The sequence below is a fragment of the Pygocentrus nattereri genome, chromosome 11 (genome assembly GCF_015220715.1).
Source record: "Pygocentrus nattereri isolate fPygNat1 chromosome 11, fPygNat1.pri, whole genome shotgun sequence".
Classification (NCBI taxonomy): domain Eukaryota; kingdom Metazoa; phylum Chordata; class Actinopteri; order Characiformes; family Serrasalmidae; genus Pygocentrus; species Pygocentrus nattereri.
This window is the reverse complement of record NC_051221.1, coordinates 27,660,022-27,684,692: the sequence shown is the minus strand read 5'-3', so window position 1 is coordinate 27,684,692 and position 24,671 is coordinate 27,660,022. Positions and strand designations below refer to the sequence as shown.

Here is a 24,671-nt window from a genome sequence, read left to right as displayed (position 1 = left end):
CAGAACACAGAGCACATGCTGAACTCAGAGCACACACTGAACACAGAGTACACACTGAACTCTGAGGACAATCTGAGCACAGAGCACATGCTGAACTCAGAGCACACACTGAACACAGAGCACACACTGAACACAGAGTACACACTGATATCAGAGCACACACTGAACTCAGAGCACACACTAAACACAGAGCACACTGAACTCAGAGCACACTCTGAACACAGAGCACACAGTGAACTCAAAGCACACACTGAACACAGAGTACAAGTTGAATTCGGAGCACACGCTGAACTCAGAGCACACATTGAACACAGAGTACACACTGAACACAGAGCGGACATGCTGAACACAGAGCACACACTGAACTCAGAGCACACACTGAACACAGAGCACACACTGAACACAGAGTACACGTTGAATTCAGAGCACACGCTGAACTCAGAGCACACATTGAACACAGAGTACACACTGAACTCAGAGCACACACTGAACACAGAGCACACACTGAACACAGAGTACACACTGAACTCAGAGCACACTCTGAACACAGAGTACACACTGAACTCATAGCACAATCTGAACTCAGAGCACACACTGAACACAGAGTACACACTGATCTCAGAGCACACACTGAACACAGAGCAAACACTGAACACAGAGCACACTCTGAACAGAGAGTACACGCTGAACTCAGAGTACACGCTTTACTCAGAGCACACATTGAACACAGAGTACACACTGAACACAGAGCGGACATGCTGAGCTCAGAGCACACACTGAACACAGAGCACACGTTGAACTCTGAGCACACTCTGAGTACAGAGTACACACTGAACTCAGAGCACACTCTGAACACAGAGCACACACTGAACACAGAGTACACAATGAACTCAAAGCACATGCTGAACTCAGAGCACACACTGAACACAGAGTACACACTGAACTCAGAGCACACTGAACACAGAGCACACACTGAACACAGAGCACACACTGAACACAGAGTACACACTGAACTCAGAGCACAATCTGAACTCAGAGCACACACTGAACACAGAGCACACACTGAACACAGAGTACACACTGATCTCAGAGCACACACTGAACTCAGAGCACACACTGAACACAGAGCACACACTGAACACAGAGTACACACTGATCTCAGAGCACACACTGAACACAGAGCACACACTGAACACAGAGTACACACTGATCTCAGAGCACACACTGAACACAGAGCACACACTGAACACAGAGTACACACTCATCTCAGAGCACACTCTGAACACAGAGTACACGCTGAACTCAGAGCACACGCTAAACTCAGAGCACACACTTAACTCAGAGCACACACTGAACAGAGTACACACTGAACTCAGAGAACACTGAACACAGAGCACACACTGAACACAGAGTACACACTCAACTCAGAGTACACACTAAACACAGAGTACACACTGAACTCATAGCACAATCAGAACACAGAGCACATGCTGAACTCAGAGCACACACTGAACACAGAGTACACACTGAACTCTGAGGACAATCTGAGCACAGAGCACATGCTGAACTCAGAGCACACACTGAACACAGAGCACACACTGAACACAGAGTACACACTGATATCAGAGCACACACTGAACTCAGAGCACACACTAAACACAGAGCACACTGAACTCAGAGCACACTCTGAACACAGAGCACACAGTGAACTCAAAGCACACACTGAACACAGAGTACAAGTTGAATTCGGAGCACACGCTGAACTCAGAGCACACATTGAACACAGAGTACACACTGAACTCAGAGCACACACTGAACACAGAGCACACACTGAACACAGAGTACACGTTGAATTCAGAGCACACGCTGAACTCAGAGCACACATTGAACACAGAGTACACACTGAACTCAGAGCACACTCTGAACACAGAGCACACACTGAACTCAGAGCACACACTGAACACAGAGCACACACTGAACACAGAGTACACACTGAACTCAGAGCACACTCTGAACACAGAGTACACACTGAACTCATAGCACAATCTGAACTCAGAGCACACACTGAACACAGAGCACACACTGAACACAGAGTACACACTGATATCAGAGCACACACTGAACTCAGAGCACACACTGAACTCATAGCACAATCTGAACTCAGAGCACACACTGAACACAGAGCACACACTGAACACAGAGTACACGTTGAATTCAGAGCACACGCTGAACTCAGAGCACACATTGAACACAGAGTACACACTGAACTCAGAGCACACTCTGAACACAGAGCACACACTGAACTCAGAGCACACACTGAACACAGAGCACACACTGAACACAGAGTACACACTGAACTCAGAGCACACTCTGAACACAGAGTACACACTGAACTCATAGCACAATCTGAACTCAGAGCACACACTGAACACAGAGTACACACTGATCTCAGAGCACACACTGAACACAGAGCACACACTGAACACAGAGCACACTCTGAACACAGAGTACACGCTTAACTCAGAGCACACATTGAACACAGAGTACACACTGAACACAGAGCGGACATGCTGAGCTCAGAGCACACACTGAACACAGAGCACACGTTGAACTCTGAGCACACTCTGAGTACAGAGTACACACTGAACTCAGAGCACACTCTGAACACAGAGCACACACTGAACACAGAGTACACAATGAACTCAGAGCACATGCTGAACTCAGAGCACACACTGAACACAGAGTACACACTGAACTCAGAGCACACTGAACACAGAGCACACACTGAACACAGAGCACACACTGAACACAAAGTACACACTGAACTCAGAGCACAATCTGAACTCAGAGCACACACTGAACACAGAGCACACACTGAACTCAGAGTACACACTGATCTCAGAGCACACACTGAACTCAGAGCACACACTGAACACAGAGCACACACTGAACACAGAGTACACACTGATCTCAGAGCACACACTGAACACAGAGCACACACTGAACACAGAGTACACACTGATCTCAGAGCACACACTGAACACAGAGCACACACTGAACACAGAGTACACACTGATCTCAGAGCACACTCTGAACACAGAGTACACGCTGAACTCAGAGCACACGCTAAACTCAGAGCACACGCTTAACTCAGAGCACACACTGAACACAGAGTACACACTGAACTCAGAGAACACTCTGAACACAGAGCACACACTGAACACAGAGTACACACTCAACTCAGAGAACACTCTGAACACAGAGCACACACTGAACGCAGAGTACACACTGAACTCAGAGCACAATCTGAACACAGAGCACACACTGAACACAGAGTACACACTCAACTCAGAGAACACTCTGAACACAGAGCACACACTGAACGCAGAGTACACACTGAACACAGAGCACACTGAACTCAGAGCACACTCTGAACACAGAGCACACACTGAACACAGAGTACACACTGAACACAGAGTACACACTGAACACAGAGCACACACTGAACACAGCGCACACCAAGATTGAGTGCAAAATAATATGTCAATACATAATTGAATAGACTAGAAATGAAACTATATTCTATATGCACACATACCCACACACACACACACACATCACAGAGTCTCTACAAAATAACGAATATCATACTGCAATAAAACAACAAACAACAATAACAACAAAAACCTTATTTTACAACCCAGAAGCTAATTTTAATTTCTTTTACAAGTGATTGAAATTTCGCTACAACTCGGAACACCGTTTATAATTAATGATTAAAGAGAGAGAGAGAGAGAGAGAGAGAGAGAGAGAGAGAGAGAGAGATGTAAAATGTAATAAAATCATATTATCTTCACTGGAATGAAGAAATCTCTCTCACATCGCATTTCTCGCTGATGTGGTTTGAAGGTTAAAAGGCTCGATTCGAAGCTGAAACACGTGGTTTTATTTCTCAGGGTTTCGGACTTTCTCTTTAATGCCTCCCTCTCACCGCATCGCACAGTCAGTTGGAGTATTTATACGCGCCACAGCTTAAACGTTTTTAAAAACAGGCCTGAATGTTATTTTACAAACCAGAAGCTACTTTTTCTTCCAGAAAACAGAAGCGATTTAGACTCTGATTCTCGCTCTATCGGCCCTGTAACAGCCCCAGATCTTCACTGAGCGCAGCGCAGCAGCCTCACAGCTCTTCACATGATTTTCACCTGAAGAGCCTCGGAGGCCGAAGTTCAGCGCTGGCGCTGCTGGTGCGCCCGGTTTGTACCTACTTTCTCTCCATTTTACCGCCGATTTTGATTAAAAGCACATCAGCACTTAGCCGACCAATCAGAGTCAGTGTCAGTCAGTATCAGCCAGGGACAGACAGGCTGCTGCGGTCCAGCCAAAAAAGCTCAGCAGGGGCTCCTACAGAGCGTGAGCTCCGGGTGGGCCGTACCCCTCCCCCGCCACCCACGGCAGCTCCGCTTACGCCTGTTACCTTTTAATAGTGTTTACTCCTGATTGGTGAGTTTACAACTAAGAACATAGAACTGCGTCCAGAAACTTCTGCTACTGCTCCTGTCCTCCCCTGGAAGAACGCGGAGGAATCGAGGAGAGGAGAGGACAGGAGAGGACCAGGACGAGAGGATTAGAGAGCAGAGGAGCAGGGGGAAAGGAGAGGAGAAGGAGGAGAGGACAGGAGCAAGAGGAGAGGAGAAGAGATGAGGGGAGAAGGAGTGGAGAGGAGAAATGGGAGAGCTGATGTCCACTATCGACCAAATGAGCCAATCACAACGTTTGCATGACAGCTCGGCCTATAGCGCCGCTCCAGACTCTGCGCCTGTTCGCTCTGTGCGCTTTTCTGCTCCGTGTGTTTTATTTCATTTCACTCCAAATACAAAATACACAACACAGAATCCAATAAACCCGATAAAACACAGGTTAAAGTTCAGCTGGGCAGCTCCGTGTTTGTCCGTGCTCTCTGGGCAGGGGTGCGTCTCTGTAATCTGTCAGTGTTTCAGTGTAGCCGCGCTCTGCGTCCTCGGCGGCTGTTCTGAGCGGCTCTTCTCCTCCGGTGCTCGGACAGCCGGTAAGATGGCGTCACGAACACGGCTAAAAGACGGGGCCGTCACGGGGCAAAGAAGCGACATCACGTTAGATTTCTAAAGCGTGCTTAGGGCTTTGAAAACACGGCGTGTGTTTTGTTAAAGGTGTTACGCTGAGAATGAGCTTAAAGCTGTTATTAGTTATTTCTAGTTTTAGTGTTCAGCAAATCGCAAAAAAGGAAAGTCGCGAACGCGCGTGGCGAGCCGGTTTAACTTAACTCCAACGATACCATTAACTCTGTTTTTACTGGTAAACGCGGCAGATTCGACTAGTAAAAACTATGATTCCAGAATATTAGTCTAATTTTTACTAGTCCTAATATAAAGCATACATATCTGTAAAGCTGTTTTCACTAGTCACATTGCCAGGCTGGCATTTCCATCCTGTGATTCTGACTAAGTCATATGTTACCACTGATTTACAATCACAACGGAACCTCATTCCGTCTGATCTATAATTACATTTTTACCATTAAATGATACATCCACACTTTAATTCTGACTAGTAAAAAATCCAGGTCCACATCCATGACTGATTTCACTAGTAGAAATACTAACTCAAGATATCTTTTAGTTATGACTAGTTATAATACATCGTTTCAGATCTCTAAAATACAGCTGCAGATGTTTAGATGTTCTGTTTTGACTAGTAAGAATAATATAATTGATATCTCAGTGTAGAATTATAACCAGTCAGAAAGCAGTTGTGAACAGATGATTTGACTAGTATGAATTACATTGAGTAATGATTAAAAATATAACTAGTCAGGTTTACAGACGTCTTCGATAAAGTTACTGAGATTTAAACTGTAGGCCAGAGATCTAGTTCTGATTCTTACTAGCTGATTATGTGTCAGATCTCGTTAATAGTTTACTGCATACATAAACATGTATATTTTATGCATATTTATGAGAGCAACTTTAGGCAGGTAAAAGGTGGTATGTGTGCAGGGAGCAAGATGGAAGGCGGTTGTGAAGGAGCGGAGTGAAGGGCAGAGGAAGAGTCTGACTCATTCAGCTGTGGGTGTTAAACGTGGTCACATTAGTGAGGGAGAGACTGGAGCGCCTCAGGAACATAGGAAGATCAATTAAATAATTGACCTTTATCAACAGTTTATCTAGCTGAGAGGGTCGCGAAGCAGCTTTAATGGCCATTTTTTATGGTGGGCTGGACCCTTAAGTCTGAAACAGAGTCTAATCTGTGATTTAGTTGTCTAGGTTTTTACTGTAGATCTAGTTGCACTGCACCACATGGATCTGAAAGCGGGTTAACTCGCGATCCGACGTGTGTGCCTGACGGATGCGCCAGAGTGAACAAACAGAAGGTTATTCTCGAGACCAGGTATTCTGGATATGCTGGTCTTCTTCTGCAGTTTACGCGAGAAATAGGCCTCCACAATTTCACATGAAAATAATGATTATAACAGTTAATAGATCAACGTGGAAGCCAAAGTATCTCTGCGTCCTGCTAAAAGCAGGAAAACGTTGGCGAGAGATTTTCCACCAGACACGCGCATCGTGCAAACGCCAAAGTCATCGAGAGCAAAGACAGACTGCTGCAGGCGGGACAGCAGCGCTTTAATGCCACCACCGGTTTAACTGAATTCAGCAAACCTCGTAGTAGTAACACCAAGAATGACTTTTATATTGAAATACAGTCTGAGGAATCTGCTCTAAGCATCTGGACAGAGAAAAACGAGGAGTGTGGTCTTCTATAAATTAGCATGTGTACGAAGTCAGTTTTAGAAATCTGAAACTGAAGTTAAAGCTAGTCAGAACTCGTGTTTCACTGCCATCATTATCTGTCAATGACTGACGTTTTCATAATGGAATAGATAGTTAATATCTATATAAGATAGTTGTTGATATCTGTAATTATATTAAAGAGATCTGTATTTCAATTAAAAAAAATATATATATAGTAATATATAGCACATACTTATAACTAGTAATTACTACTAATAATTTTCTTTTTACTAGCAGAAATATACATTTCACTAGTTAAAATGAAATGACAGAAATCTATAATTCTTATTCTTACCAGTCAGAATTATTTACTAGTCGGGATTATGATTTTACGCGTTATGGCTTGTACGGCTGGTATCATTTTGGGCTAAACCACTTGCTGTTCGTGCGAAATGAAACTGTGCAGCGAGAAGGAGCGGACAGAAAAATGACCACAAACTCGTGGCTCACTTGATTCAGTTCTGCACTCTTGCAGCTCTTTGAGCTCATCAGCAAAACACTGCGACTTCACTCAGGCTTACATCTGCTCGCTCTCAGAAGAGCAGACGTGTTGGGCTGAGAGCTGCAGCGAGAAACCCAGAAGATCACGAAATCCTAATTCTGCCATTTGCGTCCAAATGAAGAGAGGACTGGGCTGTGGAGGCCAACACGAGCAGAACTCCTCTACCTAAACCTCGCAGATAGTTCAAGATCATTTTCTCATCAAATCTGAGGCTAGGAAAGAGATAATTAGGCCTGTGGTGATTAGACAGGCTTCTTCCAGCAGAGGACAGCTGACCCCAGGCTCAGGCTTAATGGCCAGATGGAGGGTAGGCGGAGGGCCCATGCTGCTCATTTCTCCATCCTCTCCCTTCAGCACAACTCCTCACTCCTCCGAGTGAAGAGCCTCAGCGGACTAACTTACTCATGGCAGGATGAAGTGACAAGTGGAGCAAGTCATGCAGCCCAGAGCTAAACAGCTATCAGCAGCTTTTCACAGCATATCAGTAGAACAGGGCACACTTTCAGTTCTGTACACTCTTAAAATGATGGTTCTTCGATTGTATACACAACTGTGAGCAATCAGAGAACCATCTGATTGCTTGAAGCGTTCTTAACGTGGTGAAATGGTTCCTCAGATTCATGGGGAATTTCTTGCATATTTTTAAAAGGGTTCTATATAGCACTAGAACAGGTTCTTCTGTTGTTAAAAGCTTGATTCAACAATGGCAGAACCCTTTTGATGCTATGTAGAACTATTTTCAAAAGGTTCATTATAGAACCAACACATTCCCCATCAATCTGAAGAACCATTTCATTACCAGCTTTAAACAGGCAAATGGTTCTTTGAGTGTTTATAGAGCTGCTGTCTTTACTAAAGAACCCATGAAAGAACATTTTAAGACTGTAGTGTACTATGCAAAAGTCAGAGACCTCAATTTCATTTAAATTTCCAGTCAAAATGGCCATTAAGTACATGACTTATTTTTCAATGCCAAGACAAAAATTGCGACGTATTGTACATTTAACATAAAATTACACAGAAGCCTCAATAGTTAAATATCAATCCATTTTCAGTATTTATTAAATTTTTCTATGCCTTTACTGTAGCTTCCATGCTTTTCAGGAGATTTTCAGTATTACTAGGAAATATTTTACACACCTCCTAAATTCAGTCTTAGAAGTTGGTTCTGCTTCTCACCTTCCATGTAACCCCAGTTACAAATTTAGAATTTTCAGTCCACAAGACCTCTCTCCACATCTCTAGTGTCAGTGTTTAGTGCATTTTTTTCTTCTTTTTTGTCTATTGTCTTTTCTCAGTATTGGCTTCTTGACAGCTACACATCCTGCTAAGGCGTGTTTGTGTAGTTGCTTGTGTGAATATCAGTGTCTGTTGGAATGGGAACAGAATGTCAGTGTGAGATCTGGGAGCAGCTTCTGATGAGAGGACACAGCTGTAACTCATGGGTTTTAAGAACTGAATGATTTGAATGAAGATTTGCAAAATAGTCCACAAAGTAAAAAAATTAAAAGAAAAAGAAAAAAGGAAATTAAATAAATGGGTGGTCTCTGACTTTTTATAGTGGTTGGTACAGTGTAGTGGGTAAAACTTTGCCCTCTGTGCTAAAGAGCTGGGGTTTGATTCCCCACTTGGGTAAACAACCTACACTATACCAATAAGTCATTGGGCAAGACACCTAGTCCTACCTTCACCTACCTGTGTAAAAAGGTCAAATTGTAAGCTGCTCTGGAGAACAGCATCTGCCAAATGCTGTAAATACACAGTATCATATATTATTACTGTCTTGCACTGAGACTTGTTCTACTATATTGTGCTGCTAGACCAGTTTGGTTATTTACGTAAGTACATACTTTAATTCCATACCTCAAATCACAAGACATCATATCCTCCTTACTTTCTAAATGGGATTATGCTACCATATTATGCTATGACTTACCTTGTAGTCTATTACAATTTAACATTGTTTTAAATGATTCTACTGAATTCAGAACTGTATTGTCACATTGTAATGTCACATTAACTAATACATTGTTGTTGCTTTGTGATACTTTAGGCCTGCATTTGTTAGTGCCTTGCAAGTGCTTTATTTAACTAGTTTTTTTTACTTTTACGTGCAAGTATTTAAGTGCATACTGGTCAGGAGCATACAGAACTTTTCATTAACTAGCATTCATTAATTAGCTCAAATGAGGAGCCACATGCATGAACATTAAAAACACTTTTATTTCTAACACTTTAAACACCTGTGCAAACTCCAGTGCACAAAAGACAATAGAAATATAGCCTACATCTCTTGTTAAAATTCTTTGACATGGATTCTCTTCAGTAAAACTTCAACATCAACACCATACAGTAATATACAAGATGCACACAACCCATCGTTACTTCTAAAGAAGAATTTAAGTTCATAGTTATATCAAGTGGAATAATGTCACCACTTACATTTTCAAACAAACAGTGCACAGCTAGCATATTATCCTTGTTTCAGACTTCTGGCCTGCATAGACCAACAAAGATAAAGCCACAGTGCAAAAAGCAAATAAGAACATTTGATCATGACCGGTTTTGTTTCTTTTTGTGTTGTTCTTCATGCCTACATGTAGGTCCCCGTCATCTGCACCCCAAATCTTCACAGTTAGAACCAGCTTTGTTGGACGTTAATTCACCATATCACTGGACATAAAATGAAGTACAACAAAAATCCAGACATTTGAGCCGTCGGCAGGTGGTCATTGAACTATATTGTACAAGCATACTGTAGTGATATCGGTAGAGCTAAGTCTGGACACAGGGCACTGTAGCTTGGGGAGGAAACAGCTTTGTCTTGATAAAGTGTTTTATTTAAACATTTAATACAGTTGATTCCGTTGACCTTCTGCCATTAGCCATCCTCTTCATCACTGTCCCTCATGCTAATGCCCTGCAGGCCGTCTCCAGCTGACACAGCTGCTGTGGCCTCCTCTATTGTGAGCCTGTTATAGATGGTATCGTAGTTTTTGCTGTTTAATGTGCTGTCTAACACACCCTGCAGCCTGAAGTCACGATATGATTTCTGCAAAACAAAGACAAAACGTAGACGAACGATTTTTAGAGTCAGACAAATCATGTGCATTTAGAAGACAAAATCTGAGATGCTGTCACCTTGACTATCTTGATGAGGGTTTTGAGCTGATACACATGGAGCTGCAGGTCCAGTCTGTCAGTCAGCCATACACACACTGCCTTCATGGAGGTGTTGTACCATTGCTGTGAATGTAAGAAAAAGAAACCTTGGCCTATGAGAACATAAAGACTCCAGAATAGATAAAATTCTCTATCCCACTCCTCCTCTGCTCCAATAAAGTGAAGTTCAGTGAGTATAAAGCAGCTAATCATTGAATATGGTATTCTTTGTTTGGTCACCATTCACAGTGATTTTCTTTTTTTTTAAATGTAAGGTGAGTAAGAGACTGGTGAAGCTTGTGTAGGAGTTTTTGTTAAGAGTTTTTCAAGAAAAGGATCAACTGCTTCTACACCATTTTTTTTAAAAGTTAGACATTCATATTTACACATGACTGTTGTGCTACATGGGATCAATAGCAGTTGCCTGAACATACAGTACTGTGCATGTCTTCGGCAGCCAAGAAGACCATTTAAAATTGTTTATCTCAGTAAGTGCATTTTTGCCGGTATAACACCATGAAATGATAGAACACGTACAAATAAATACAGTAAAACACAAACAATTTATTCTGCTTTTAATATGGTCTTTACACATACACAAAATAAGACAGGTTGGTTCCTAACGTCTTGCTGCACTCCAACCATTATTACATGGATGTGTTAAGTTCCATCAGCAGCACGGCTAATTTAATTTAATCTGGATGGTTAATAAAGCTAGGCTTCCTTGTGGAAAGCTTTGGAAATTATTAAGCTAAAACACTGACAGATATAAAATGATGTTGTTTGTAATTTATTTATTAATTTGCTATTTATGTATTAATTTAAATGTACTCTAAAGTTTTTTCAAATAAATGCTTGCTGCACAGATAAATGGCTCAACACAATTTTCTCATATGTTTAATAACTTTTACATAGTACTGTAAAAAGATATTTAAAAAGCCATAATAAAACATTTGTAATCAATTGTTAAATGTTAACCTATTAAGTTAACATAAGTTGCAAACTGTATCTACAATTGATTATTCTAGACTTAACATCCGTCTTCTAACAAATACCATGTACGTTACCAGCAAGAGGGAACAGTGCAGCTTAGAGCCAGATGCATACCAGTATGCTGCTTTATTTTTGTGAATAAAAACAATTAAGTTGTAAATAATGCAGCATAACATTTACATTAGCAATAATGTGTCCAGTCATTATGTCTAAATTAAAAGAGCTGTTTTTTTCTGCTTATCTGGACATAACCAGTCTTAGTCTTGGGTGCGGTTATGACAGCGGAGGATGTTTCCCCTCTGAGGCTCTTTTCAAACTACTTACCACACAGCACACCTCAGTGCCCTCACAGTGGACTGCTAAGCATTCTGACCATGATGGGCTGGTGTGATGCAGAAAGCCAGAGGTGAGAGACCCCCTGCTGCACTCTCCTCTCACTGAGAACAGAGAATTACACTACCAGGTTTCAAACCTGCAGCTTCTTTTCACAGGTGCACCCTTAGGGGCTTAATGAAGATGTGAAACAGCCAGCACTTACACCTGCCCTGCATAACAAGGTCAGTGAATTGGACTTTCACTATGAGGAACAACATTATTACTGCCACACACTCAACAATTAAAGGAGCTCTTGGTGTTTTAAGGGTCTAAGTGGTCCATTGAACATTCTGTATGTTGAAATGACTTTCTAACGCTTGGTTAGTTGGCTGTGCCTCAAAGTTCATGACACCTCTAAATACTCTTAATACAACAGCACTGTATGAAAGCCTCTGACATGTGCAGGCCACAACTGCAGATTGCTGAGCTGATGTACACATGATGCCTTTTGAAACAAGCTTTAGGCTAATCCATCTGTTTATGTTCACATCACTCACTTCTTCAAAACCACAATCTCTGGTATTAGGTACTCAAAACAGGCCTTCACAGACACTTCCTTCACTACACATGGCTATTGTAGCTGTACAAGCCCCAATTATACTATAACTGTTATTAATGCAGTGCAAGGGACTAATAAGTAGATGTTTTTGTTTGCAGTTAGACACATGCACGTCACATGCCAAGGAAGACTGACAAGCATGAAATGCGTCACTGTGCAGTGGACAGTGTTACAATTTTCAGGTTAATGGAAAGAAGGCTGGTGCAAATTCATAAACAAATTACAGCGCCATCCAGAATAAGAATGTACCATCCATGTACATTACAAATGTACTGTATATGTACCCATATACTCTTTTATCATGTCAGCAATTAAATATCAGACTATGTTACGTTTTTAAAATTCTAAATATTTTTTATTTGGTGTGCAATTTTAAACACATTTTCCAGTGACATTTTTTTAGACTTTCTAAACCAGAAAATGTGCAGTTCTGTTCAGAAGTCATACCACCCTTCAGTTATTTAGTGTCCATTAAGTACAACCTATTCATTTTTTTAGCATCAGGATATGAACAAAACAAAACAAAGCAAAAAAAAAATTAACAGAAAATGACAAATCTCAACAATTAAATGTAACATAATGTAACAAATATAAGATCAAACTTTTCATTATTTATTGTGTCCACCCTTTGGCTTTATTCCATTCCTCTACTTCTGTCACTTCGTTCAGAAGTTAGTTGCAATTTCTGCTTCGAATGATTTAACTAATCCCAAACATATTCGGTGATGTTGAGGTCTGGAATCTGGGATGGTCAGTCCACTGTTCTGACAACAACAGCAGCTTCTTTGTTTATTTGCATTTTTTTCCTTTTCAGTCTGTTTTCTTTTTTTCAGTAGTGGCTTCTTGACAGTTATACATCCTTTCAGACTCATAGTGAGAGTCATCTCACAGTGGAAGGATGGACAGAAACATCTGTGGAGCTTGATTTTCTTCTCTCTCTCCAAGATAAAAGCTTACGCACTGTTTATCTGATTGTGACAGTTGTTGGTCTAACAGTCTTGCATTGTTGTTTTATCACTTATTTTCCATTGACTTTAGCCTTCCTCAAATCTAATCTTCTCAGAAAAATCAACTGAAAATTGAATTATTCATTCTTAATAGAATTATTATTTTGACAGGACACTGAATAGATGAAGGGTGGTCCCAGATTTGTATAATAGTACTATGCCCACATATATGACACAACCTTTGAAGAACACTCCATCTATCAAGTCCTAGTAAGTAGTAAGCAGGCTAGATCTTGGTCATGTCATAAACCAGACAACAGCAATCCATTTACTGCTTTTTATATATAAATAGCTAGTCCTACAGCAATTATTTGCTTCATAGCACTTGATGACTAGGGCTTTGCTATTGTTGGCCAATGGATCAGATTTTTTTTACTTTTATTTGTCATATATAGCAGGTACCATATACATTTCAGTGATTTTCCTGCTGGTCAAAAAAAACTGTGGTTTAAAAAAAAAAAAAAAGTTCTTCAATCATTCAAACATCCTTATTTTCAGGTTTATGACAGTCAAGGAGCATAAATGAGTGTGAACACTTCTAGCACACATTTCTGAAGCTATCAGCAATACCACCTCCTACACTTAATTGAATGAAGACAAAATAGAAAGCAGAGGTTGTCCTTAATTGAGGCGCTTAGGTAGGAGACAGAAACAGACGGCTGGTGTGATGAGCCACTAATTTCTACAGGTGAAGGGTAGCGGGCTGCATTTGTGCGTAGTGCTATCAGTCAGGCACGAACACATTACGGAGAACATTTCCTTCCTGTGTGGCAGTAATCACACACTTAAGTGTTCTCTTGTCTTGATCATTAAGGAGGCAGTGAAGGGCGTGTGTGGCACCTGTGGCCAGGCTGAGGGCTATGGCCCCTCACCATGCGCACCTCATCACACTCTTAATCACGCTGATTTACAGCTGCCTGCAAGGGCATGTGTCGCCCGATTTCCGTAAGCATCTCTTCTTAGATATCTATATCCATATATATCCACATCTTTAGATCTGGTGATTTATTCACTCACGCACAGTGCACCAATCCATCCATACAAAGAGTAAAGAACACAAAACAAATAAGAACACAGGCATGTGGACTGATTCACAAGAGCTCTTTCTCTCGCAGCCTGTGTGATGAGGAAGCATCTGCAGTGACACAGCCAGACCCCCACTCTCAGCTCCCTCTCCGTGTGCATGACTGGGTGTGTGTGAGGCGCATTAGGAAGCATGGGGAGTGTGTGTGTGATGCATTAAGCATTCTGCCTGCCTGTCTCCTTGCTGCCGCTCTCTCCGACCCCGCCGCAGCTTCACCAAATCAAGAGAAGAGCCCCAAACACAGCGTCTCTCCAATCTGGCCCCGCACACAAAGTTTCCAAACACAATCTAGGCACACGCTGCTGAAACTAGCTGTTGTGTTTGTGTCTTTTTTGCTCAACTGTCAATATAAACAAGTATTTGTTTGTCTTATTGTTCTGCTGTCTTTGTTTTAAGTATTACTAAGAAGCATAAAACCGAGGATGGAATACTGTAGACACACATACAACAGACAAACACAGACTCACAGGCCACCCCCTCAGCATAAACAGGTCAACAGGAGTGCAGGGTGAGTGGCCAGACATTGGAAATGGTCACAATGGGGGTGATGAGTGCTCTTCAAGAGGCCTCATTGCCTATCGCACCAAAAACTTTCCACACCTCCCACTCACTTAGCTCTACAATACAGAGAGGGGCCAGGAGCTGAGGGGAGTGAGAGAGAAAGAGAGAGAGTGGGAGGGAGGGAGGGAGGGAGAGAGGGGGAACTAAAGAATCAGACAGAGGCAGCTAAGGAGCTGTGGACAGACAAAGAGAAAAAAGAATACACTGCAGAAAGACACGGTATGGTTTTGGCCTGTCAGCTTACAAAGCCTGAAAGTTATGCTGAAGTAAAAATATTAGGGAAATATCGATACAGGAATTGTGACCAATGCAGAAGTTTTTTCTCCATGTACATATCTGCCCATGTCTAACGGATGAGAATACATGAACATTTATAAAATGCAGAAACTGCAATTACACCTACCTGTATTAGCATTATGGAGAAATATTACATGTATGTTTGTAGGATTGCAAAGGCAGTAAAATGAACAAAATGCAGATATTTCAGCACAGTAGCCCAGCATTGCCTAAACAATGCTCTTCTGGAGTTAATTAAATACATCATCAAATATCAGTTTGAAATATCTGTCAAATCTAAACATTTGTCCTTTAAACAATTAACTGCCAATGCCAATATGATTCTGAATCACTGTGCATCTCTAGAAAATATGGAAAATGCAATATCACCACACAATATCACTAGTTTTCAGAATGAGGACTGCTTCTGGATGGTCAGGACAAAGATGTTCATAAAAGATTTCTTAACACACACACACACACACACACACACACACACACACACACACACACACACACACACACACACACACACACACACACACACACACGCTGAATTTTGTCATAAAGACATTCTGACAAATCTTCATTTATCTTATTTAGACGGATTACAATTCCATCCACCCAGTGTAAGAGGGTTAAAACCAGACCATAAATGATTAACATAAACATTAAAATCAGTTGCAAAGAGCTTTTGATAAAACAATCCATTCTTTTTTCCACATGATGGTGCTAAAACAAGGACAAAAAACAATTTCTTAAAACTATATGATGTAAGATTTAGAAATTTGGTAACTGCATGCTATGAGTGAAAAAAAAAATTGTGACATCGGTTGTGCTTTGGAGCCTTTCATCAAGCAGATGAATTTGATTACTGCAAAAATGTTGAAAGACTGTTCAACAGGAACTCAATCAAAATCTGGTGAGGATGTAAGTGAATTAACTACTATCATCATATCTTCATCAGTATGTTTATTTAGCATTGAAGACCTAAACATTGAGCTGGACCTCCTTTTTGACTCTGTACGTGTGATGTTAATATGCAAAGGCATATGTGGTCCAAAACACCCCTGTGAAATATGACCTGACACACACATCCACTGTACTTCAGCATGTTTTTTTTTCATCCCGACTCAGTAATGCTACTTCTTTCAATTTACATAGTGCAGCTATAAACATAGAGTTTAGCTTCAAGGACCACTGGATGAATCATAATCCAACCTATGAGCATTAAAAAGAGTCTATTACAAGAAAGAGCAGTGACTACAGCAGGAAGCTGAAAGTAGTAGCAAAAGATGTGCACTGTTTGTCTACAAGCATGTCCTGAGAGACTAGACCAATCAAAAGCAAAATGGAAGTGATCTCTTAAGTAAGGCTGTTTGGCCTTCACTGGCCCTGAAGGCCCACTCACCTCTCCAGCTCAGATTAGAATTCCCCAAACAACAACCTGTTTTTGAGTAGCTATTGCAAAGCACTCCTACTGAGAGATCAAATTCAAATGTCCAATCATGTACATCACACATACTGAAGTATCTGTAAAACCCATGCTTACATGGTCAAAATAAATCAGTATGAATCTATATAGTAACTAACATAGTATATTGTTACTGCAATATCAAACCCCTCTAAAATCCATTTTTAAACAGCATTTCAAATTACAAGCTGGAATTAATATTACATGGGCATTTTATAATGAATGAACCAATAGAAATGGTCCAATTTTGTCACATTACGTATGTCTAAGTTAAGAGTGATTATTTCTCCTATAAATTTACCAAGATGTATGTGGGCATGCCTTCGTTATTGGGGCCACACCCATTTCTAACAAAAACATAAAATGAAGCATACAGTCATGCAATCTCCACAGACAAACACTGGCATTAGAATAGGTGATATTGATGATCTCAGCGACCCAGCGACCATAAGATGCTACCTTTCCCACCTAGTCAGTCAGTCTAATTTGTGCCCCAACAGAGCGTAGCTGACCTACTGGTACACTCAATACTGGCTTATGGCCCAACATCAGTGTCTGACCTCACTACTGCTTTTGTGGCTGAATGGAAATGAATCCTCATGTCCCAGAATCTAGTGGAAAGTCTTTCCAGAAAAGAGTCAACTGTTGTAACAGAAAATGGGGACCGCATTTCAGATTACAGCTCATGGTTTTGAAATGAGATCTTCAGCTCAGATGAGATGTTCAGCTGAGGTTGCCACATAACTTTGGCCATGTAGTGGATGAAGCATATAGTCATATTTTGATATCATGTAATTCTACAGAACAGTACAGTTCAATACAATTACACAATGAAGGCCACAGCATGAGTTAATGATGCTGTTTACAAAGTAAATGAAGCTGTACTTCACTTTCGCCTGAAATACTGATACTACTGTTTGTGGATGTGGCTGTGCAGGTACTCACTTCAAAGATTTTCTCTGTGTACATCTCATCGTTTAAACGATCTCTGAGAATATCCTGATTCTGCCTCACAAATGTAATGTAGGTGTCTGCCAGATCCATACCAGGTTTCTGAGAGAGAGAGAGAGAGAGAGAGAGAGAGAGAGAGAGAGAGAGAGAGAGAGAGAGAGAGAGAGAGAGAGAGAGAGAGAGAGGGGGGGGGGGGGGGGTCACAAAGAGATGAGCACTGAGGGATGCTAGATTGCTTCCAGACATAGAATTGCAGCAAAACAAAAAACAGTTACCATGACACTTCTTAAGCAGAGGTAAGAGGTAGCTCACAAAACAACACCTGTCTTTGCATGCATGGAGATATTTTGCCAGTGCCTCCAGCTCTGCTATGTAGATTCTTATTGGTGGTCAGTAATGTTCAATCAGTTTAAGAGAATGAAGTCCATTCAAGGCCCTGGGCAGGTATTTTAACTTGTGAATGTAAAGTCAAACTTAAATTCCGTAGAAAATGCCTGCCTGGGCTAATGCACCTTGAATCACTCTAAAAATCTTCAAGCGGCCAAGCTTAAAACAATAACAAGCTGAAATGCCCCTGAAACACTTCACAGCGTCAAAGCAATGCTCTTAGTTTACCTGAGTGACAAACAGAGGGGAAAAAAAAAAACATTTCTATTCACAGAGGAGGAAGAGGCTCTAATACTACTGTAATTGCTTTGACACTTTTCACACCCATTTCTCAGAGGCTGACAGCCTCAGGGCAGAGGTAGGCTCTTTAGCACGCTACGCTCCCTTCTTATCCTCCTTCAGCACGCCGGGAGACGCAGGAACGCAAGCAAAGTGGAAATTCCCTCCCGGACAATCAAGAGAGAATGGTGGGATAACGAGACACCAGGTATCAGAGGACACGCCTCTTCTCAGGATATTGATGGCTCAGGTGTTTGACAGCTTTAATGACATAACATACTGCACCTGAGCTTTGATTAACATAGACATGCTGCACACGCTGACAGCAAAACCGTGCCAATAATTCAGCGTTTACGTATACTGGCATTAGAGTTTACAAACAAAGACGGCCTTATATTCTTTAGAACCTGTCAAATCTAGTTCTCTCACACATGAGATCATAAACTCAGAAGTGTACAAGACATTTTGGCTACAAACTGCTCAAACAACAATAAAACACTAGCTACATTTTGAAAGAATACTTAAGAAAAAATTTTCTTGGAATGGAAATAGTCTTAAAATGAACTGTACTGGGTTTGATTATTTTAGGAGCTAAATGGATTATTAAGCATGGCACAAATGTCCAAATACTTTTTGGTAGCCACATGTTAACATCCTATATTTCTTAACATCCTATAGCGAAGAAATGCATTACTCCTGTAATCACAACAATCTGAGACAACATTATTATTCATGCATAATGCATTTAAAACATAAATGTCCTCTGCATCTGTGCCTGCCCTTGCAAATAATTTGCCTGTGCTACCTGCATCAACTGAGTGTGTGAGGTTTATCATGAATATTCTCAGCAGTGCAAGAACAGGAAGAGACACAACTCAACAAACAATCCGTTGAAGCATTTCATCACGCAAATATGAAACTGATGCATAAAGACCCTCATGCTGAAGAAGAGAAAATAAAGTCAGATTTAATTCTCATTCAACTCTGTAAGTTTATGATTTATTCATGAAGATTTTATGTGAAGGCAGCTGTTTTAAAACTGGCTATAGTTTCTAGGTATTTAAAAAGCATCATAATTTTAATTAAGCATAACTGGCTCAAACATAGTGACAGACTGTTTATAACATAATATAAATGTACTTATAAATATATATAATATAAAAATCATATATGACGTTTATTGTGATTAGCTATATCTTTCTAAATAAAGTAATAACAGCACTAATTTATTTTACCTTGTACTTTCTAGCTGGTGTATATGTAACAAAAACCTACAGTGGAAACCTAAAAGTATAACATTTCTACACATCCCTCTTACAACAGACACAAACAGTATGACAGAGACGGACTGAGCACCATACATGAATATTTTTCCAAAGGAATGCTCCCACTTTTCAGCTCTTTATAATAATAATAATAATAATAAGAAGAAAAATAAGACGAATAATAAAAAGAAGAATGTAATCTTGTATAATAATAATAATATAATCTTATATAATAATAATAATCAGAAAAATGTGCAGAAGAAGAAAAAAAGAAGGAGAAAATATAAAAACATTGTTAGTGTGTGTATCTATGTGTGTAAGAGGTTAATCACTGGCATATCACTGTCTCTTCCATCACCTCAGGCATCCCCGAGCCTCATGATGGAGCTGCACCAGGAGGCTCTTTAACCCGTTCTCTCCCTTTCTGACAGGATGAGAAAGTAATATGACACAAATACATGCGAGTGCACGCACACACACACACACACACACACACACACCAGCGCAACGACTGTGCTGAATCATAGTCTGACACAAAAGGGCACAGCAGCGTTTGAGCCACGGCAGGCGGAACAATGCAAGAGGAGCCTGGGACAGGGAGTGTGTGACTGAATGAATGGAGAGGTGAGGGACGGAGGGATTAAGACCAGGTTAATGACCGGTTAAGCGGAGGGGATAAGCGCTAGGGATGGGAAACAGACGAGAAAGGGAAGGAGAGACAAATAGGCCATAATTACACACAGAAAGGTTGCTCTGGCTTACTGCCACTGCCCCATTCACTGCCCAGGTGCAGGTGTATAAATGCGTGCAAGAGAGTCTCTATATATGTGTGTGTGTGTGTGTGTAAGAGAGAGATGAAGTGTGTGTGAGAAAGAACGAAAGAGATGAAGAAGCACGTGTGAAATGTTTTGTATGGCATGCATGAGAATCTGCAAGCAAGTTTGGGGTAAATAGTTTCGAGGTGGAGTGCTAATGCCTATGTGTTAGTGTTAGCGTCAAAGCAAAGCATGTGTTCTGGAGGGTGTGAATGTGTGACTGAATGTGTTTAACGGAGCTACCCCAGCACGGCTTGTCTTGCCAAAATACCCCCGGCTCTTGAATGGCAGCCTTCACAAAAGAAACAGGACAGCTTAACCTTTCGTGACAAGACCACTGAAAATGTTCAGAGCCAAAGGCCACACCACAGCCTGGCTCTCCCGCCCTCCCTCTCTCTCCCAGCATGGCTGTCAAACGTGCTTATAAGGTGCTGTGTTCCCTCCACACAAAAGCGCAAGGTGGAGGTTACATTCTAATTTAACGGAAAGGAAAGCTATTTGCCTGCTGCACACCTCAGAGAACTGATACCAACAGCACAAGTTCATCAGGCTGATGGGCGTAGTGAACAGTGGGGCACAGCAACAATATACCTTTCCTTGTGTTTATGGTGAAATGATTTATCTTAAGGAATATTAAGCCTAGAGAACACTGACCTGCAACAATCAGCAAAATCACCAAGTTTGCAGTGTTTAGAAAGTGCAGAATAAGAACTGATCAAACCAAACGAACCAGAATGATGTATTTCGATACATAAAAAAACTCATTTTAAAACAACATATTTTATTAACAATATACAGTTCAAAGGGAAAATAAAAATGGAATGAATGAACTATAGTATAAACATATGCCTGCTCTCTCATTAAAAGGGGGATGGGGTTATGGTAACTATCTGGTGGGCCCAAACAAATGTCTGCATGGGCTAGGGGATGGCACCCCAGTGACATCTTGGTCATGAATAAATTAACAGATTTATTCTTTTCTTATACTCTGCCTATCATAACTTCATAAACCCATTTCACATTTTTGTATTTATTTTTAAAAATCTGAAAATGCAAGCTGCTCTTTACATTGTCTGAACATTTCAAGTGGACTAACAGAAACAGTCCAAAATTATTCATAATATAATATCATTATATTCACTCACATTAAAATTAAAAACATTATTTTTCCGTTATTACTTTTTGGAAATACAGGTTCTTGTTATGAAGGTGATGATACAGGCCATTTCTGTAAAACACATTTGTTTCGACTACAAAGACGGTATTCCGCATCTCATTTCTTTTACATAATTTAAAGGCTTCTAGATTTCTTTGCCTGTTCGTTGTCTCCCTGCCACCCCTCTGAACAGTCTTAGCAATTCTTCTCTTGCTGCTTGTTGTGACCGCCTACTGTCAACAACTTGCCGGATTGTGAAACCGATTTGAAGCCAATTGGGTTACTAATTAGCCTTGCTTAGCCAGCTCTCAGAGGCACCCTGGCACTACAATAGCTCATTGCAAAATGCTAATTCCGCACCCATCTTTAACGTTGCCATTTGATGAATAAATAGAAGATATTTCACATGATGGCAAGTGATACTGAAACGGCATTTATTACTTGCCTGTTGGTTTTCTTGCTGAGAGGGGGCATGCCAAAAGGCTGGGCTCAAACACTCGGCAAAGTTGGATACCACAGTTTACATGATATTACAAAACTGGCACGCACACAAATCGCTGCATGCGCTAATAAAATACTTCATACATAGTCACATAGCAGGCATTGAGGCATGCACAAATCAACCACTATTAGTTCTAAACTGAGTAACACTTACTGGGACGTCCACATACTTGGCTGCTGCTTTTACCTTTAAGAGAAGGTATAAAATTTTTTTTTCTGAGATTAAACATACCATTTTCGCTTTAGACACTCAAACCAAAAGAAAAAAAACACTTACAGTGAAAGAAAGGATTGAAGAAAAGAATGTTCCTTCATCATATCGCGACAGCTTAGACAACAAACCATCCAAAACAGCAGCAAACTGTGAGTGCAAAAAAGGAGGAATTTGTATGACCATCAAGACAATGAACAACAATTAAGCCACACAGATGATCTATAATAAAATCTTTTCTGACCCTTGAGAATGTGATAAATAAGAAGCTGACTGAGTAACAGCAACTCCAGATGAAAATGACATCTCTGATAGTGAGCCGCTACCTTGCTCAGTGAGAGGCTTCAGGAGGAGAATGTCTAGCATTCACTAGTGTATTATAATCACTGAGTCTAAATGGAATCGCTCTGAGGCATTCAGTAGCATGTGAAGGCCAGCAGAAGAGTTAGAAAAAGCCAAACCTCACCGTCACAAAAATTTATCTGTTTTAAGGAAAGAAATACCTAAGGAAGAGTACCTTTGAAACCAGACAGGAGATCATTTCTTTAAAGGCTTCATCGATCAGTACATCAATTTTAGAATGGTACTGTTGCTGCGGAGATGTGCAGAAAGACACAAAATGGGAAGAAGACACAAAAATAATGCAAGAGGTAATAGCACATACACAGAATTGCAAAAAGTAAATACATCACTAACTGTTGGAGCAAAGCCTTCTGAAATCTCAAGTTTCATGTACGCTAGGGAAAAATCAGCATTTTGGGAACTAAGACCAATTTCCATTCTCAAATCCCAGGCTTAACCATAAATATGAAACAGCAAAACGAATCTTCCTTCACAGCAAATGGACAACCTGTTCCAATAGAAGCATAATCACATAAACATATATTGCGGAGGAGAAAAATCGTCCCATGTAACAGGGCTGAGTTAAGCAGCTAATAGGCCCATTATGCCAGTGAATGGAATTCCTTTTCTCGTTCAGGGCAAAGGAATTTGAAGGATACTTTTTATGCAGGCTACAATTAGGGCAGCCTTGTGTTTTTCTAAAGGACCTATCCAGCTGCAGCGAGCAAAGCCTCACACAGGATTCAATTAATCTGCCATTTCATGTCTGATAAGTCTTATTCACTTATTTTTGTGTCCAAAAAAAAAAAAAGACCAAAAAAGATAGGGAACAAGGATAGAGGTAGAGAGAACAGGAGAACGAGAGAGAGAAGGGGAGGGAGGGAGAGAGAGAGAGAGAGAGAGAGAGAGAGAGAGGGACAGAGTGTGTGTGTGTGTGTGTGTGAAAGAGAGTCTCCATTTGGCTCCTCTGAATAGATGCCTTTGCTGCATGCAAGGCAAGCAGGAGTTCATCTCAGCCAACAATGGCCTTTCACAGCACATCTAAAGAACACCCAAATTAAAAATTTCAATCAACAAAGAGCGCAGATCGGTGACAAATTGAGGGTGCTGAGAGGTCACCGTTGGCAGCCCTAATTTTCTTTTCACCATTTTTCACTACATGAAATGGCCTTTTTTTTCCATAAACGGAATTATGGGCGAATCTTAAGGACTTTTTACCTCAATTAACACTTCCATGTTTGCTTTTTATATAAGAGAGGGGGCCAAATTGCGAGGGCTCTTTTTGCATTAGAGGAGATTAAATTGTGAGGTCTTCGCTGTGTGTGTGTGAAAACCAAAAGAACAATAATTTCTTTTGAAAACATTTATCTGGGAGCGATCCAGTAAGAGGCACTTCAGGGAGAAAGCAGTTTCTAAAGAGTAACCTTGTGTTCTGCAATGCAGCAACCCCCTGTTACATGTAAACTTCAATGGAAGCAAAAACAGGCCAACATTTGCTGTAGTAAAATTATCTTTTACATCTTACAGACAGAAGTGTACACGAGCCACCGCAAAATTCTGATCTTTTGTTCACAGATGCAGTCGAGCGTTGAGTACTTTTTAGGGTGTTTGAACTACAAAAGGAAATGGCTTAAAAAGAAGCAATTGCACTAGGCTATAGGACAAGCTTCACATGGCACAGTAGACATCTCTGCTCTTCAGAAGAAGTTTCAAGTTTACAGCTCATTTTGTCTGTGACAGAAGTGAAACAACGATGAAGACAGAGAGTAAGTAATATCCAGAGAAATTAAAGCAGTTCTAACAACAAGAATTTAGATATTTCTATTTTTTCTTTTAAAAGTACTGATAAAATCTCTTTAGACCACATGAAAAAGACTAATAATGATGGGAAATTAATGGAAATGAAGGAAATATGGAGTTTGTGTGGTAATGAGACGAGTA

General features: G+C 40.7%; 1 protein-coding gene across 14 annotated transcripts in view; it reads right to left on the bottom strand.

The window, feature by feature from the left end:
* Window positions 1-9,535: 9,535 nt before the first annotated feature.
* The window catches only part of cadps2 (Ca++-dependent secretion activator 2), a 134,809-nt gene continuing 119,673 nt past the window's right edge, over window positions 9,536-24,671 (bottom strand). For 6 of the 14 annotated variants that reach the window (XM_037542672.1, XM_037542673.1, XM_037542679.1 and 3 more), the window contains 6 exons: window positions 22,906-22,980; window positions 22,455-22,538; window positions 22,332-22,364; window positions 17,769-17,876; window positions 10,474-10,578; window positions 9,536-10,384 (listed from right to left, as the gene is read on the bottom strand). In XM_037542672.1, the coding sequence (XP_037398569.1) occupies window positions 10,214-10,384; window positions 10,474-10,578; window positions 17,769-17,876; window positions 22,332-22,364; window positions 22,455-22,538; window positions 22,906-22,980 (576 nt within the window). In that variant the 3' untranslated portion in view covers window positions 9,536-10,213. The remainder of the gene's footprint in view (window positions 10,385-10,473; window positions 10,579-17,768; window positions 17,877-22,331; window positions 22,365-22,454; window positions 22,539-22,905; window positions 22,981-24,671) is intronic. The other 8 variants (XM_037542671.1, XM_037542675.1, XM_037542681.1 and 5 more) reach the window with 3 other exon arrangements.